Source organism: Marmota monax, unplaced genomic scaffold (assembly GCF_021218885.2).
Source record: "Marmota monax isolate L192 unplaced genomic scaffold, Marmota_monax_Labrador192_F-V1.1 WCK01_AAM20220418_F8-fsc00426, whole genome shotgun sequence".
Taxonomy (NCBI): Eukaryota; Metazoa; Chordata; class Mammalia; order Rodentia; family Sciuridae; genus Marmota; species Marmota monax.
Genome location: NW_026695037.1, coordinates 345,959 through 363,946, shown reverse-complemented (window position 1 = coordinate 363,946; position 17,988 = coordinate 345,959). Strand labels below are relative to the sequence as shown.

The window sequence follows — 17,988 nt, the reverse complement described above, 5'->3', positions numbered from 1 at the left end:
TCCCTGGTCACGCGTACAAGACTGGGGGACAGGAAGGAGGCGGAAGAGGGTACTAGAGGGAAGGGGCTGCCCGTCGGCGAAGGAAGGATAGCCAATCAGCTGGCGAGTTGTCTTTCGGGTTGACCAATATGTTCACGCTTCGCGCACAATGTCTCGCGACAAGGGCGTTTCACTAGCACGTTTGGGCGCGTTGGGCGGCGTCCGGGTATAAAAGACTCCGCCCGAGCGGGTAGCCGCCATTCTGGGGTTCGTTTAGAGGTAAGTTTGTTTTTCTTGTCGTTTAGTGGGCAAAATTTTGCGGAGTACGGTGGAGTAGTTTATGGAAAAGGAGTGGGTTCGGTTGGGAACCACGGCCTATATGAAGCGGCTGTTTGGTATGGGGTGTGGAAGAATGTTTTGGGACGTCAAAAGTGCTACTTTGGAGTGTGTTAAAAGCGATCCGTACTGATTACATCTTTCTCCCTTGTGTTCCTTTTATCCCAGGTTTGAATTTTCTCGGAGAAAGACAGGCCTGCCACGAGGAAAACAGAAACAAGCCGCAGCTACATCTAAGCCCTTGAAAGGATCCTGAGAGGGGGGAAAGGGAAAACAGCAGCCACCAGCCCAACCACTTGTGTCTTCTGCCCCTACCCACCTATCTTGCCCACCCCACCAGCCCACGCTGCTTGGGACTTGAAATCTGTGGCCGAAGGACCGTCACCACATAACTTGAAAAATAATCAACCACCTTCCCTTCCCAAACCCACCCAATTTCACTCATCCAGCGTTTCCTTTTTTGATTTCCACTCAGAATTTTTTTCTACGACCCCCCTCCCTAAATGGAGTTGGGTGGGGGGGGAGTGAATACTGAGTTGGCCTTTATTTTTTAAGAGACTTTTTGATCCAATGAGGCCCCCCAAATAATTTGAGTTTTGGGTCCTGGTTGGTTGTTTTATTTTTTTTCTCCAAAATTTTACCCCCTCCCCCCTGAGCCCGAGGTGCTGACGTCGCAAAAAAATTGGATAGTAAGTGTCGAATTTTCAAAAACCAGCCTTGCAACAAGAAATCAACGTTTCCCGTTGTGAAACCAAAAATAATGAGAGGAAGAAATGAGACCATAGAACAAATAGAGAGCTGGAGATGGACCGATCTGGTCATTTAATCTCCATTAAAAAGGGCCTTTGGGTCTGAAACAGTCTTGTTCTCTCTCCCCTACCACCTACCTCTTCCTGCCCTGCTGCAGGCAAGGAGAGGGTGGAGGGAGAGCCAGCAAGTGAGGATTTTGATGGTTAACCCTTGATAATCCAGTCAATTTCCAGACTGCCAAAGCATGTGTTTGCTTTTTATAAGGAGGAATGTTTACCTTCCTCTAGTTAGCAGTCTTCAAAAGGGTTAATGAGCTCACATACAAAAGATGGTGGATCTTGTGGCCCAAAAGTCCCACTTCTTTGTGTGTGAGACAAGCAGGGCGCCTTTCAATTTGCCAGATTAATAAGCAATCTGTACATAAAGATTGCAGGGTAAGGAGATGGGCAGAGAGAAATAACAGCTGGCTATGACTTAAAATGATTGTTAAATCCTCTCAATTTTAATGTAATTTGCTTGGGGTATATTGTATGGTTAAGATAGGTGGCAATCTATGAATAAAGATTGCAAGACACTTAATTCAGGGCAAAATATAATCTTAGTACCAGTACATACAATAATAGTTGGGGAGGTAAATGTCTTGTAATTGTTGCAGCTTGCATAGGTTATTTAAAAGCAAAAAAGTGATTAACATTTTAACTTGATACTTTTTGGTGGGGGGGGATACAGTTAAAATAGAGGGTGGAAAGGTGGGGAAATGTGGAATTCAGGAGTATAATTTTAAGAGCCATTTAGTGCAATTGAATGCTAGCTTTCTAAAAGATTTGTGTCGTTAAAAGGAATTTTTTTTCTTCCCTGCTTCAATATGGCGACTTTCCTTGTCCTTTTGTCTTCCAAGCGGCGTTGCAGGTTGTGTCTTGACCCATTTTTCTCCTGTCCTCCCACCTCAACCCTATTTGTTGAGAGGGGTCCAAGTCCTCCCCCTTTTCCTTTATTAGGGAGGATGGGGTGGCCGGTGGTAGCAGATTCATTTCTTCCTTGCAGAAAATTGTTCTTTTAAATAATTTAATTGCTTTTATTTTCACTATTCTCTTACTGATTGAAAATAGGTCAGAGATTATTCAGGATTGGGGGTTGGCTTCTGTTATTTTTTACTTAAGAGTGTATTATAATGTAATAGCTACCGGCAGAGCTGGAATGAATTTAATTTTGAATCCTCTTCTCCATTACAAAATGGCGTCCCTCCTTTGTTGTTTTTCTTCTCCTTTTGCCATCCAGAGCTTAGGGCCGCCCTAGAAACTTGTTCTAGTGGGAGGAGCAGCATTGAAAGGTGATGTAATCAGCTTGCTTCCTCCTCTCTCCACCCTCTCAAAACTCCACCCCTGAGCAGATTCCTTCTGGACTCCTGTGCACATTGCTGCTAGGGAGATACATTTTCTTGTTTGGATAAAATCTTTTGATAAAAGCTTATAGGAATTAGATATTGAGGCTGTCCATCTCCTTGGGTAGCTCTAGTTGATATTTTTAACAACCAACCCTTTGCTTTTTATTTTCACTTTTTCCTCCATTCATCACAACTACTTGGAAGCTTACCCCACTTCAGTTTCCAGGAGTGGAAAAACAGTCAAACCTCAGCTGCACTTTAAGAAGACTAGGAGGCTTTTGGAGTTGTGTGTGTGAGCTTGTGTGTTTGTATATATGTGTGGGATTGGGGAGAAAAAACAAAGGGCTTGTAACTCGAGTAGACAATTGGGGCCTAATGACATTTTTGCTCAGTAATCAGTCCTTGGGCCTCTTTTGGATGCTCTGTAATGAGAATCTGGGCTGGGGGGAGGGTGAGTACTTTCAGGACTTTTCTTCTAAATCACCCTTATTCCCACCTCTCAGTTCGGGGATAAACTCTTTGTATTCAGTGCTGTGTCACGTTCTCCAGTTGCTTAGTTCCTGTACATTGGTGCTAGGATGAGAAGTGAATCTTTAGGAAAGGAGGCGGCAGTTGTAAACTCGAGGCAGGGGGAATCAAGCTACGGTTTCTGGTAAGCAAAACATTTCTGGTATTACATTTCACAACCTTCATTTCTTTTTTCCAAAGAACCACCTTTTTGAATTTCTTTTTCCTTCCCTTCTAAAAAGAAATTCCTTAAAAGCATTAATGAAAAAATAATGTCCTCTTCATTTTTTTTTTAACTTGTGCAGTTGCTGTTGCAATGGTGCATGTTGAAAGCCATGCCCTACCTGAGGCTGATATTGAGTGTCCAGTTCTTTTCTTATCTCTTCCCAACTTTTTCAGTCAAATCTTCAGCAGACTATCCATATACCTTTCATTTTTTTTTTTTTAAGTCCTGTAATGAAGCGTAGGGGTTCTAGGCAGAATTGAAAACCCACTTTATACAATATACAATTGTCCTGGGAAACTTAAGGCTAATTTTTGCTGGGTTCAGGTTCTCAAATTTAATTTCTGGTTTGGATGGGAGGGACTCTTCCATGTGTCTATTGACCACAGTCTTTTTTTTTTTTTTTTAAAGCAGTTTGCCATGTACTTCTGCAGCATACCTACTTGGGAGCTGAACATTACACCCATTGGGGTTCCTGATCTCTAGTGAGCAGGGGATTAATAAAGAAGATCTTCCTTAACATGGGAGATGGGAAGCAAGGCCTACTAGGGAAATCAGATCTATCCAGAGAACTTTGGAGAACCTGATCCTTGTAGTTGGCCAGAATTCTATTCTGGAATCCTTTCCTGTGGGTGGAAATGGTGTATGTGATTTTGCACATCTTTATTGAGAAGCAAATAAGCTCATACCAGGTTTTCAAAATGACTGAGAGCTAGGGGCCTATCACTTAGAAGAAAGGAACTCGTGAATCACCTGAGGGACATAATTCAGTCCACTGATGTCCATTAGGAAATGCCTAAACAACAAAGAAAAGGAACAGCATTTTCATTTCTAGAAGTGCTAAGGCCATAATGTAAATGTGGGACTCTTCTTACTAAAAAATGATAGTGCTCTGGCTTGCATAGAATTTTTTTCCCAAAACAATTCAGTACTGTTTTGTTGGTGATGGGTGTGGAATAACTTTAGCCAAAATGGATTTTTTTTTCACCTTAATCATAATAACCCTGAAGTAAGATTCATTTTGGAGGCAGGTGCATGAATTTTATCTCTGATAAGTAGAAAATTCCCTAGTGCTTTGCATCAGTAGTACATGCCTCTGCCTGAAACATTCTCCATAAAGAAAGCCTAACTTAGGACAAGGTAAAGTGAGGCCAGAGGGTTGCTTCCTGCACCTAACCACTCTTAATGTACCTGTTACCTTCAAGGAATTTAGCAGCTCATTAAAAACATGACTTATCTGGATTATTCCTGGCTCCAGAAACAGACCCAGGCCCAAATCTGGAGTGACATATTTTCAAGCTGTATTCCAGGCCCAGATCTGGAATGACTTGGTCATTGCTCCTGCCTTCCTCAAGTCATCTTCTGGACTGGAACACTGTCAGAAATATTGGGCTTTTCATATTTTCCAGAATGTGCTGACTTCAAAGTAGGGGAACTAGATTTTAAGACACTTTGGAATCCTTAATTTTGAGTAAAAACTACTTGAGAAAAAATCACCATGAGAAAATCCACTTAACATTTTATCACGATTGATGTTCATGAGACAAAATTCAAAATTTTAGTTATTTTTCCAAAATACAATAGTGGGAAGTGGATATTCTAACATTCTGTCTTGTCTCCTAGCTTCCTTCACTGTTAAATCTTTTATTCTTTTCTATACAAATGGGAATTTAAAGTATCTGGGTCCCATTTCCAGCAGAGGGCACTGAACACAGTTTAGCTTTATACTCATTGGTCCATTTTTCTATGAATGAATATTAATATTCTCTCTTCCTCTTAATTGAAGGAACATTTGATTTCAGGTGACCTTTTTTTTTTTTTTTTTAAAGTTCCTGAACAAAGTAGGGGTAGCAAGCCTATTGGCTTAGCTTTGTAGTTGGATATGCAAAGAGGAGTTCTCCAAGGTTTATGTATACTCAGCTCTGGCTTTGAATTGGTGGAGTTAGCTGTGTTCAGGGGGCACTGATTTGAAGTGATGTTTAATTCAAGACTTTATCAAATTGAACATATTTTGGTTTGGGATTTAATGGTAGGTGTTCATGTATGTATGTATACATAATATTTTAAGAATTTCTTAGTCTCTTGCATGTGATATTAGTCTGAGCCCATTCATAGCTTTTCCAGTCCCCAACAGATGGGAAATTTATTTTTATATATTCCTTTATTGTATTCCTTTCTTGTATCTATTCATCTCTAATTTATTATCATATAATCTTATTACATGGAAAAAATTTCCTTCTCTCTTTGTGTAAGAATTACCATGTAGTTAGCCCACAAACTTCTACTAATCTTCCAAAATTCTACTTGAATCTTTTTTTTTTTTCTCTTCTCTGATCTCAGGTTTCACTTGTTCTTGTGGAGGTTCCAGGGCAGCAGCTTCAGCACATTTAACCTAGTTTTGCCCATTTAACATTTCTTAACAATTTGTTCTTTCCCTGTGTTCAGTCCACAGGTCATGATCTCCAGAACCAAGATTGTACTACTACCCTTTCCTTTCTGGGCTGCTGCCTCACTGCTGCTGTGGCTGCTGCTTTCCTAGGTTGTTAGGACTTACACATTTAGAAATTGACCATTTTCTGGGGGAAAACTAAAAGATTGTTGTGCTGCTTTTTCATTGTTTGAGAACAAACAGAACTAATTTGCATTATCTTACAAGAAACCTGTTCCCTTTACTGCACAAACTATAGTCATCTTTGTAAAATAATTTCTTTTCACTCTTCCACGGTGTTGCCTGTTAACCCTGCTAGATGCTGGATGCAGAAAGTCATCTTTTCCCCTTCCTACCAGAATCGAGTGTTTGTAGAGGTAGTATGATAAAACTACCAGTCAAAATCATATGGATTTTAAATTATGTCTGTGGAACTTTGGTTCTGCCTAGAAATTGCTTCACACTTCTGTCCCTTCCATAATAAGTATTTAGTTTTTATCTAACTCTTCCAACCTGGTCTAAAGTAGCTGCTTAAAATCTAATAGCATTATTCCAGCCTTTAGCTTTGTTGCAGTCCTAATAGTTCCATGATTTTTAATTTTTTTAGGTTAGGCCTTTCTTGAATATCCTGGACAATGTTGTGGTTTTTGAAAGTAGAGGGTCAGATTTGCATCTTTGCTTTTATAAGCCATAGTTTTCTTGGAAACAATAAAAACCTGTGTAGGTGTTTGGTCAATGTGTGACATTATTCAAGGTTTAGGAAGACCTGCTTGACATCCTATGCATCAATTTGTGAACATTTCTGGGAGCTACTGTCACATTTTCTGGGGAATGGATTCTCTTTCCATGTTTTATTTCTCTGTCACCTGTACTTCAGGTGACACATATCCTGCCACTTGTGGTGATTATGACTCTTAAAGGGTTGAGATAGAAAGGAATTGACTCTTACAAGACATTTACCCCAAACACCTGAGATTGACCCAGTTCAAGCTTTGGAGTTCTTTCAGGCCAATTTTGTCATTAAGGGAGGTATCCTAACAGCAAAAAATAAAAGCCTTGTGAAGTTAAGCATCTTGTTACAGGAATTGGAGTCTTACCTCTAATCAAGTGAAATCCAGCTGTGTTAGCAAGGATGTAACAATGAAAGACAGGTGGGCGACCCAGCCCTCCATTTTAATTGCCTTCTGATTCAATCATGTATTAATCCCATGCTTAACTTGACAAGAGTTTTCTCAGTGACCATTAAGTAATTAGTGTATCTTGTCAAATACAATGATGGCATATTGGAACTGTCCTTGCCACCCATTTATTCTGTGGGTTTGTTTTTTCCTCTAGAAACCATAATCATGGGTTCAGGTCCCATAGACCCCAAAGAGCTTCTTAAGGGCCTGGATAGCTTCCTGAATCGAGATGGGGAAGTCAAGAGTGTGGATGGGATTTCCAAAATCTTCAGGTGAGTCTGTGTCCTTTGGATTAATTATGAGTAGAGGATACTGTGCATTGTATTATGGCTACAGTTGAGGCAGTAGAACTGAATGTCCTAGAGAAGACAGGAGAATAAGTGAAAAAAGATTCAAATCCAGTGATTTTAGGATAAGGGATTAGAAAAGATGATTCCTTTGTTTCTGGCCATAATGGCCCCCCAAGATTTGGACATCCATAGATCCAGAGGAGACATGGCTTTAGGAGAGCAGGGGAGCCTGGTGATAGAATTCTTGATTGATTTGGGACATTTTTCACTCACCCTAAATATCATTTTCTTTGAGATTTTCATGTTTTCTTGGGAAAAGCATATAACAAACCATTTTGGACGGACACAAAGGGATGGTTGTTGAGGGCTGGACTTTTCACCTAGAAGCAGAATCAGATATATACTGTGTGTTAGGGAAGGAATGATGTCCCCCTCCCCAGATCAGAGAATTCAGTGCCTCCTGAATTATCTTCCATCCTCATCCTTTCATGGGTTTCCATGTCACCCTGGATTCACCCAATCCTCCTAGAGGCCTGTATGACTCTCCACCTCTGGAGCAAGACTCAGTTATCACAAGTATTTAGGCACTCTACTGGCTAGATTCTTTGCTAGACCTTGCTACCTTTCTAACTCTTAACTCATTTCCTACAGCCTGATGAAAGAAGCACGGAAGATGGTGAGTCGATGCACTTATTTGAACATTCTCCTGCAGACCCGTTCATCAGAAATACTGGTCAAGTAAGTGGGAATCTGGGTGGCTGGCCTGGGAAGAAGTAGTTAGAAGATAGGGGAGGTGAGGCATGTGGTTCTTGGGGTCATTGATGGTGGACCAGGACTGTGGGATGTGGTAGTTCCAAAACCCAGGAAGTACTTATATTCTATTCCTATCTGCCTGCAGGTTTATTGATGTTGGTGGCTACAAGCTTCTTAACAATTGGCTGACATATTCAAAGACAACCAACAACATTCCCCTCCTCCAGCAAATTCTGCTGACCCTGCAGCACCTACCACTCACTGTGGACCACCTGAAGCAGGTACCTTTGGTCTTAACCCTGGTTCTTTTTTTTGGGTTACCCTGACAGGTGAAAAACTCATACCAACTCTAATTTGGCTGTTGGTTGGGGCCTGTGAGATAGAAAAAAATAGTTCAGAATTGGAAGACTTGGTTTGAATTGATCTCCTTTGATGGGTGTGTAGCTTGGGATACTTTAAACCTCAGTTTATCTGTCTATAAAATGGGAATAATCATACCTACCTCACTTGGTTGTCCTGGATTAAGAAAGAATATGTCCATAAAGCTTTTGTAAAAGGTACAAAGTCTGTATTAGTCGCTGTTAAGGGACTATGGAGGGATTATAAGTTTGTAGGGGTGTTAGCTCTAAGTGAACTTATTTCCCTTCTTGCATTTACCTTTTTGCTATTTCCATATCTTGTAGAATAACACCGCCAAACTGGTGAAGCAGTTAAGCAAGTCAAGTGAGGATGAAGGTAGGGTGCTTGTCATGGACTTTGTTCCATTATTTCCATATGATTATCTTCATCTCTCTCCCTATCTTTAGATTGTCTTTCACTCCTGCCTACTTTCTACTTTAGTTTGCTATTTCCTTCAAGAATTTAATTTCTCACCAGGAGCAGTGGCACACAGCTATAATCCCAACAACTCAGGAGGCAGTAGGATTTCAAGTTTGAGGCTAACCTCAGCAACTTAGTGGACCCTGTCTCATGATAAAAATTTTTTAAAAAGAACTGAGAATGTAGCTCAGTGATAAAGGGCCCCTGGGTTCAATCCTCAGTCCAAAAAAAAAAAAAAAAAAAAGAAGAAGAAGAAGATTTATTTAAATATTCTAACTTAACTTGCTCCCTCTTCGTTATCTTCAATTCCAAATGAAAATATCCATTTCCTTACTATTGGATATGAGATAAGATGCCACACTTCAACTTATAGCTGATTCTTTCACTTGGTAGAAAATTTATACACTTAAAATTCTTGGGGGAAGCAGAGTGAGATGATGGCACACTCTTATAATTCCAGCTACTCCAGAGAAAGGAGGATTATACATTTGAGACAAGCTTGGAAAACCTAGTGAGACCCTGTCTCAAAATAAATAAGGGCTGAAGGTGTAGCTTGGCAATAGAGCATTTGCCTAGCATGCATGAGGCTTTGGGTTCAATCCCTAATATAGGGAAAAAGAAAAATTCTTGGAGGAAGTATTGTCATTCTAGAGTGAATTGTACACATTTACTCATGTAAATAAATATAGCGTATACTGGGACCTTCAACATCTGTTTTCCTAACAATAGATAGACTAGTTCTGATAAAAATATATTCCTAAAGAATGTGAGCAAAATCTTGACTCTTATAATATATCATGGTTCTAATAATGACAGATTCTTTCCTTTTTCAGAGTTCATAGTTTAGGCTTGAAGACAAAGCTTGACTCCAGAAAGTCACTCCCTTTCAAGATCTCTGTTTCTGTTATCTACCCAGGCCCCAAATCAGTAGTTTCCCACCAGCTGAGCAATATTTTATTAGAGCAGTAATCAGTTCTTGTACTTATTCTTGTAAAAATCCAGGATTGCTCTTTGTCTGTAGGAAATTGTTTGCTAGGTCCTCTGGTAAGAGGTTTTGGCCTCTTGGATGTCAAGGGAGTATGTACACCTGTTTCAAGTTCTTAGTTATAGAAAAAAAAGCTCTGTGAACACCTCTCCAAAGTCCTAGTTTGCTGTTTTCTTTTTTTTTAATTTAAAAAATTTTTTTAGATGTTGATGGATCTTTATTTCATTTTTATTTTTATTCATTTCATATTTTATTCATATGCGGTGCTGAGAATTGAACCTAGTGCCTCACATATACTAGGCAAGCACTCTGCTACTGAGCCACAACCCCAGCTTCCCCCTCCTCCAGTTTGCTTTTAAATCGCATTATGGTGTAAGTGAAGAAGTATTCCCTAGTTTTCCATCCCCTCACTCCCCATGGTGGAGATCAAACCTAGGTCCTTGTACCTGATAGGCAAGTGCTATATCACCATCAAGCCACATCCCTAGCCTGAGTTGTTTTTTTTTTTTTTTTAAAGCCATTATCATTAACATCATTCTAGGAGGGGCTGAAACTGTGGCTCAGTGGTAGAGTGCTCGCCTAGCACGTGCGAGGCCCTGGGTTCAATCCTCAGCACCACATAAAAATAAAATAAAGATATTATGTCCAACTACAACTAAAAAAAAAAAAAAAAATTGTTCTAGGAAAAAAGCTTGCTCTAGAAAATCTTTTAGAAGTTTGGTTTTTGGGACATCTCATGTTCTTAAAAGTCTGGATTACTTTTTCTATTGCACATATTTTCCCAGTAGTTTTTCAAACATAGCATTTTCTGTTAACCAGGAAAATACTGAATTATTACTAAATTATTTACATTACTCACCTACAGAGCTCCAAAAATTGGCCTCAGTCCTTGTCAGCGACTGGATGGCTGTCATCCGCTCCCAGAGCAGTACCCAACCAGCTGGTAAGTGCTTAGTCTTTTATTCCTTTTTTTTAATTTCATTCCCACTAGGATGTGGCCTTCGGGTGTCCCTTGTCAGTTCCACTTCTGACAGTCTTTTCTTAATCCAAATGAAATCCTTTTCTACTTTTTTTTTTTTTTATCCATGACAGAGAAAGATAAGAAAAAACGTAAAGAAGAGAGCAAGAGTCGAGCCACTCCTCCTGAACGACCTTTGACTGAGGTGAAGGCTGAGACACGGGCTGAAGAGGCCCCAGAGAAGAAGAAGGAGAAACCCAAATCTCTGCGAACCACAGCACCAAGTCATGCCAAGTTCCGTTCCACTGGTAAGATGTTGACTGGCCTCACAGGGAGGGCCTGGGGGCATGTGCACAGCTGTCACCTCATGGAATACTTCCATTTGTAATATGAAAGAGGGAAGTCTACTGGAGAATCTGGGAGACACTTGAGAGAAGATTGTTGAGAAGAAGGGTAGGACAATTGGTTAGTGTTAGGAGATGGGTTGAACTGACAACAACACTTATCTCCCCAAGGACTAGAGCTGGAGACACCATCTTTGGTACCTGTGAAGAAGAACGCCAGCACCGTGGTAGTTTCCGACAAGTACAACCTCAAACCCATACCCCTCAAGCGCCAGAGGTATGGACCCTGTTGCAGGTTTCTAAATAGTTGGGTCTGTGGACACACAGTGGAAAGAAGGGGTGAATCAAATGTTATTGATTACTCCTCTTCCCATAGCGCCACGACTGCTCCAGGAGATGCTGCCCCTCCTGCAGAGAAGAAGTATAAGCCCCTCAACACAACACCCAATGCCACCAAAGAGATCAAAGTGAAGATCATTCCTCCACAGCGTGAGTCTGAAACAGGGAATGCACTGGGAATTAGGAGTATGCTCTTTTCTTGGGAATGAATGTCCTAGGAGGGAAAGGTTTTTTGTTTTTTCCCTCTTTATTGTTTTGTTTTGTTTTACTTGCCTTTGATTTCTTAGTGTCCTTTAATGTTTGCACCTCTGGGACTCTGTTTTCTTAGTGTTATTTAGGAGTAATGTTAGAGATAAGGTAGGGATGCTCCCATTCAGTGACTGGTCACAGGCATGACTTTGTTGTAGGATGATCTTACATGTTCACAGGAATTTATTTCATGGTTTCCTGTGCTCTAATTCCTGCACAAAGCGATGCCTTACCTTCCAAAAGAAAGATGAAATAACCTCAGGAATTTTTTGTGTGAACCCTCTTGCCATGTGTTCCTCGGTCACCTTGAACTTTTGTGACCTAAGTGTACACAAAGTCTCCATCAGCCCATCTTCATCTTAAACTTTGAATAGGACTGTGAAGGATGATTCCATTCTATGCTCTTTTGTTTTATAGCTATGGAGGGCCTGGGATTTCTGGATGCTCTCAATTCTGCGCCTGTTCCAGGCATCAAAATTAAAAAGAAGAAGAAGGTGCTGTCACCTACTGCTGCCAAGGTATGGGCACTAAGAAGTGAGTTTCTGTGACAGAGTACACAAGATCCAGAGGAAGAAAGGGCACAGCATCAAGGAGCTGTTGGGGGAGGATTGGGAGTAGGACTGTAGAAGCCAGAAGGTTCCTTTATAGCAACTGTTGGGCATCTTACTCAGGTCCTGGACTAATTGCTTTGCCTTGAACTTGGCTTCCTGTCAGTTCATTAACTTTTTTTTTTTCTTTCATAATAGCCCAGCCCCTTTGAAGGGAAAACAAGCACAGAACCAAGTGCAGCCAAACCTTCTTCCCCAGAACCAGCGCCCCCTGCTGAGACAATGGACATAGACCGCCCAGGCACCCCAGTGCCACCTGTTGAAGTCCCCGAGCTTATGGATACAGGTAATCTGGAAACTGATTTGGGCTTGAGGGGTTTCTTTCTTTCTTTCCTTTTTTTTTTTAGTTGTTCATAGACCTTTATTTATTTATTTATATGTGGTGCTGAGAATTGAACCCAGTGCCTCGCATGTGTGAGGCATGTGAGCCACTGAGTCACAACCCCAGCACCTTGAGGGTTTTCTGAAAGGAAAGATTTGAATATGAAACCTCTCCTGCTTCCAGCCTCTTTGGAGCCAGGAGCTCTGGATGCAAAGCCAGTAGAAAGCCCTGGAGATCCTAGCCAGCTGACCCGGAAGGGAAGGAAAAGGAAAACTGTGACATGGCCTGAGGAGGGCAAACTGAGAGAATATTTCTATTTTGAACTGGATGAAACTGAACGAGGTAAGACCCCAAGTTTCCTGTGTAATAGATGTGTATAGGAAATTTTTCAAGGACTCAGTTGTGTTTACTTTTCTCCTCTTTTTTCTCTTGTCAATAGTAAATGTAAACAAAATCAAGGACTTTGGTGAGGCAGCTAAAAGAGAGATACTGTCAGACCGACATGCATTTGAGACGGCCCGCCGTCTAAGCCATGACAACATGGAAGAGAAGGTGCCCTGGGTGTGCCCTAGGCCCCTGGTTCTGCCCTCACCTCTTGTCACCCCTGGAAGCAACAGTCAAGAGCGATACATCCAGGCTGAGCGGGAGAAAGGGATCCTTCAGGAGCTCTTCCTGAACAAGGAGAGGTGAGCAGAGAGGTTTAGGTCCTGGGATGTGGAGTGCTTGCACTGCTAAAGGGACTATGACCTTGGAAATTAAGAAGTGGGTAGAGCTGGGTGCAGTGATACACACCTGTAATCCCAGTGGCTCAAGAGGCTTAGGCAGGAGGATTTGAGTTCACAGACAGCCTCAGCAACTTAGTGAGGCCCTATCTCTAAACAGAAAACACAAAAGGACTGGGGATGTGGCTCAGTGGTTAAGCGTCCCTGGGTTCAATCCCTGAGCCCAAAAAAAAGGTGGGGGGCGGGTTATAAGCTAGAAAGAACTTCAAAAACCTAAATAAATATTGTTCTTTTTTTCTCTTCCATTGCCTGCGGTATTCCTGATAGTCCTCATGAGCCTGATCCTGAGCCCTATGAGCCCATACCTCCTAAACTCATCCCACTAGATGAGGTAAGTGCCAGTGGTACATGATGATAGTGGGTGACAACAGAGGTTGTGATGGTCATTGATTTCCATGTAAGATATCTCTGCATTCCTTCTCATCAGTGATGATTTTTTTGCCTCTCCTCTTGTTAGGAATGTTCCATGGATGAGACCCCATATGTTGAAACCCTGGAGCCCGGGGGGTCAGGTGGCTCACCTGATGGGGCCGGAGGCTCCAAGCTACCTCCTGTTCTAGCCAATCTTATGGGAAGCATGGGTGCTGGGAAGAGCCCCCAGGGGCCTGGAGGAGGAGGCATCAATGTCCAGGAGATCCTTACCTCCATCATGGTATGAGCCCTCTTCCTTTTTAAATTCCTATGGAACCTCCTAAGTCTTTTTTTCTGATTCTCTTATTCTCTTTACCCAAGGTCTTCCAGTCTTTCCCCTTAACCTCCTAAATATTAGCTCTTTTTCTACCAGTGGTTACCCTTGTATTTTATTGACTTTTCCCTCTTGCCTTCTTAATCCTCACAGGGCAGCCCAAACAGTCATCCTTCAGAGGAATTACTGAAACAGCCAGACTATTCAGACAAGATCAAGCAGATGTTGGGTAATCTTCAGGGCAAGCCCCAGGGGTCTGGGGGAGGAAGCCGACTGTGGAGTTGGGGGAAGCAGAGTTTCACAGACACGGAAAGCACAGGGCTATTGCCCCTAGGCAAGAAATGGGAGGGGAAGACTGGACGGAGAGTGTTACTCTCATGTTGGTCTAAGAGGGTCAGATGGGCACACCTACATGGGAAGCCATACCATTCTTGTAGAATCTTCTTGCTGACTATTTTCCAATTTTTTTTTTTTTTTTTTTTTAATTAACAGTGCCACACGGACTTCTAGGTCCTGGTCCAATAGCCAATGGTTTCCCACCAGGAGGCCCTGGGGGTCCCAAAGGCATGCAGCACTTCCCCCCTGGGCCTGGGGGACCTATGCCAGGTAGGTGGTGAGTGAGGGGTTGAAGTGGGCTTATCTGCTTAATTGTACCCTGGTTAACAGTAGAGGAGTAACTAGAAGGTGAGAGGTAGTTTAGATTGGGAGATTACAGTTCCTAACTGACAGTTAGCTGATATTCTGTCCCTTCTTTTTCTTCCTTAACAGGTCCCCATGGAGGCCCTGGTGGACCAGTGGGTCCACGTCTTCTGGGTCCCCCACCCCCTCCCAGGGGTGGCGATCCCTTCTGGGATGGTCCAGGTGACCCCATGCGGGGTGGCCCAATGCGAGGGGGTCCAGGACCAGGTCCTGGACCATATCATAGAGGCCGAGGTGGCCGAGGAGGAAATGAGCCACCACCACCACCACTTCCGTTCCGAGGGGCCAGAGGAGGTCGCTCTGGAGGAGGACCTCCAAATGGACGAGGGGGCCCGGGTGGGGGTATGGTTGGAGGTGGTGGGCATCGTCCTCATGAAGGCCCCGGTGGGAGCATGGGCAGCAGCAGTGGACATCGTCCCCATGAAGGCCCTGGCAGTGGCATGGGTGGTGGCAGTGGACATCGTCCTCATGAAGGCCCTGGTGGAGGAATGGGCAGTAGTCATCGTCCCCATGAAGGCCCTGGTGGAGGAATGGGCAGTGGACATCGTCCTCATGAAGGCCCTGGCGGTGGCATGGGTGGTGGCAGTGGACATCGCCCCCATGAAGGCCCTGGAGGAGGAATGGGTGCCAGTGGTGGACATCGCCCGCATGAAGGCCCTGGTGGGAGCATGGGTGGAAGTGGTGGACATCGTCCCCATGAAGGCCCTGGACACGGGGGACCCCATGGCCACCGGCCACATGATGTTCCTGGTCACCGAGGCCATGACCATCGAGGGCCCCCTCCTCATGAGCACCGTGGCCATGATGGCCCTGGCCACGGGGGAGGAGGCCACCGAGGGCACGATGGAGGCCACAGTCATGGAGGAGGTAAGGATTACACTCTGCTGTCCACGTGGGTTTTGGTGTTCCATACATGTTTGTGGTGGTTAGGGGAGAGGCAGAACACATGAGGTTTCCCTGTCTCTGGCTCCCAGTATGCATGGCAGTTTCTACCCTCTGCCCTTTCCCCCAAATGCTTAAGATATAGTGGTCTCTTTGAGATTATCCTTAGAATGTTGTGAACTGGGGCAGTGAGGGTGGCATTGACCTCTTAGGCATTTCCTATCTGACCATTTTGCCATCATTTTCCTACAGATATGTCAAACCGACCTGTCTGTCGACATTTCATGATGAAGGGCAACTGCCGCTATGAGAACAACTGTGCCTTCTATCACCCGGGTGTCAATGGGCCCCCCCTGCCCTAGGGACCACCTGCCTACCCTACCCACATGCCCCCCTGTGGACTGCAGCCTTGCTCCTTCCACCCTGTTATGGCTTCTGTGAGGCCCAATTTCCCCCTTCCCCAGCTGATGAGGAGCCGGCCCCCTCAGTTCCCACCTGCTTGGGTTCCTGGGGGTTTTCTGATCACTGGTGCGCATTGATGTACATATTTTCCTCCAGTCTGGGAGGAGAGAGACTGGACACATTCTGTAACCTGGACTGCTGAAGAGGAGACCCAGTTGGCTTCATTTTATGAGGAGATTTGCCCTGTGTCCCAAACCCCTTTCCAGTATTACCCCGAATGCCTGAGAACCTAAAGCTGGTTATCCTGGAGAACACCTCTACTCTCCTATTGTGGGTCCTCCACATGCACACAGAACTCAGACATGGGATCCACTGCACTTAGGAAATCATCCCAGCCAAGTTCATTATTCCTCATGGGGTGGGGTGATGGTAGGGATATTATGTATCCCACTGCACTGAGAGGGCTCAATCAAGCTGGATTTGAGTTCTGGAATATACCATCCCCGCTCCTGTTCCAACTTGGGCTTTAGAGTTCTGTCTCAAGACACAACTTTTTGTTTCTACACCCAAGTTTACATCATGTGTCTGCTAGGTTCGATGATGGCAACTTCATATCTGCATCCATCCAGTGAAAGTTTTATCTGGCAGAGGTGTGGCTGGTGATGTCGGTCTGCCTCTGCCAACCTGCTGTTCTGGAGACTTCATAAAACACTTCAGTGAGACCAGCTTTTCTTCAACTTAAGCCCACTATGCTGGGCCTGACAGTCACACTACATGCACTGCCTTTGGGAGTTTGCTTGCTCCTTACCCCACTTGGAACCTTGTCAGTGTGAGGCTTCCAAAAATCTTGCCCTGTCAGCCACCTCTGAATGAATCCCCACCAGGTGATTTCCTGGGTGGATTCAGTAAGATGATTTTTGCCCCTTCCCAGTTCTTTCCTTCACCTGTCTTGGCATCAGTTGTTTTCTATGAAAACAGTGGATTGGTTGGGTTTTGTGCAGGGTCTTGGGTTAGAGCCACAATGGATTTGAGGATGAGTATTTCTTTTTCTTTTGGTTTTGTATATTTTGTACATTAATAATAAACAGTGGAAAGAGAAGCAGTTTATTTAACCCCTGTTGTGTTTGGACTCTTTGTTCATTTAAAAAAAAAAAAAAGGCGGGGGGGGGGGTGGAGAAACAGATGGTGGATTGGAGTTACTTGGCATTTATTTGCCTGTTGGCTTCATCAGAACAGCAAGGACCAGTATTTCTGAACTTCACCTGGTTGCCAATTGCAGTTACAGTCCAGCACTTTGCTGCTGCATGCTTCTCAGATGTGGGCCTGATGATTTGGTTTAATCTCATGTAGCTGCAGGTTGGTACTGAGTGTCTCTAACCTGCCATATTATTCTCCCCTACCTTAAGTACTTAAAACAGCTAGATAATACCTTTTTAGAAATATTAAATACATTATTATAAGCATTTATGGAATCTCTTTCAGTCCTTTGGAGCTAACATTTATTCTACCTTCAAGTCACAGAGTTGGTATCAAATATTGAAGGAACACGGTTGTCCTTCCATATCTTGTCACAGGAGAGTGATTCCAGGACCTGCCTAACCCCCACATACACCAAAATTCAAGCATGCTCAACTCACACAAAATGGCATAGTTGCGTATAATCTATGTACATCCCCCTGTATTTGAGATCACCTATAGATTATACCTAATACAATGTAAATCCTACATACATATATAATGACAACATACAATGCAATTATTTTTGGACAAATACTTTTGATATATATTTGATTGAATCTGGATGTGGAACCATGGATACAGAGGGTTAACTCTACTTTGAAATATATGTGAAACACTTTGTGAGATCTTTGGGAGTCCAGAGCTCCTCATAGACTGACTGTGGGCCTGTCAGTTCCAGCTGAATCTACCAGCCTTGTGGAGCTGCTTAGGAAAGGAATGAAAGTGGAGAGTATCTGTGGCAGGAAAATCTGGGGAATGAGGGAAATAAGATATAAGAAGTTGTTGCCCTCGTGTGGCCGGTGCCTGAAATAACAGGACACTGTCCAGTCCTGCAGGCATTTTC

The 17,988-nt window shown here is 43.3% G+C and overlaps 1 protein-coding gene across 2 annotated transcripts; it reads left to right on the top strand.

The window, feature by feature from the left end:
* The first annotated feature begins 143 nt into the window (after positions 1-143).
* On the top strand, positions 144-17,017 carry Ppp1r10 (protein phosphatase 1 regulatory subunit 10). 2 transcript variants are annotated; one of them, XM_046427645.2, is made up of 20 exons: positions 144-258; positions 484-1,004; positions 6,943-7,060; positions 7,730-7,816; positions 7,977-8,112; positions 8,515-8,566; positions 10,501-10,578; positions 10,728-10,901; positions 11,109-11,214; positions 11,314-11,426; positions 11,943-12,043; positions 12,272-12,419; positions 12,639-12,797; positions 12,895-13,141; positions 13,505-13,568; positions 13,695-13,889; positions 14,076-14,151; positions 14,415-14,528; positions 14,691-15,488; positions 15,756-17,017. In XM_046427645.2, the coding sequence occupies exons 3-20, from the start codon at positions 6,954-6,956 to the stop codon at positions 15,863-15,865; spliced, it is 2,865 nt and encodes a 954-aa protein (XP_046283601.1). In that variant the 5' UTR covers positions 144-258; positions 484-1,004; positions 6,943-6,953; the 3' UTR covers positions 15,866-17,017. The 2 variants fall into 2 exon arrangements, with proteins under 2 accessions (XP_046283601.1, XP_058429691.1); XM_058573708.1 differs by lacking the exon at positions 144-258 and having other exon boundaries at positions 265-1,004.
* Positions 17,018-17,988: the final 971 nt, after the last annotated feature.

Coding starts and splice junctions, on each gene's coding strand:
- Ppp1r10 (XM_046427645.2), top strand. CDS start 6,954: ATGGGTTCAGGTCCCATAGACCCCAAAGAGCTTCTTAAGGGCCTGGAT. Junction 7,817..7,976: donor TCATCAGAAATACTGGTCAA/GTAAGTGGGAAT, acceptor ATCTGCCTGCAG/GTTTATTGATGTTGGTGGCT. Junction 15,489..15,755: donor AGGCCACAGTCATGGAGGAG/GTAAGGATTACA, acceptor ATTTTCCTACAG/ATATGTCAAACCGACCTGTC.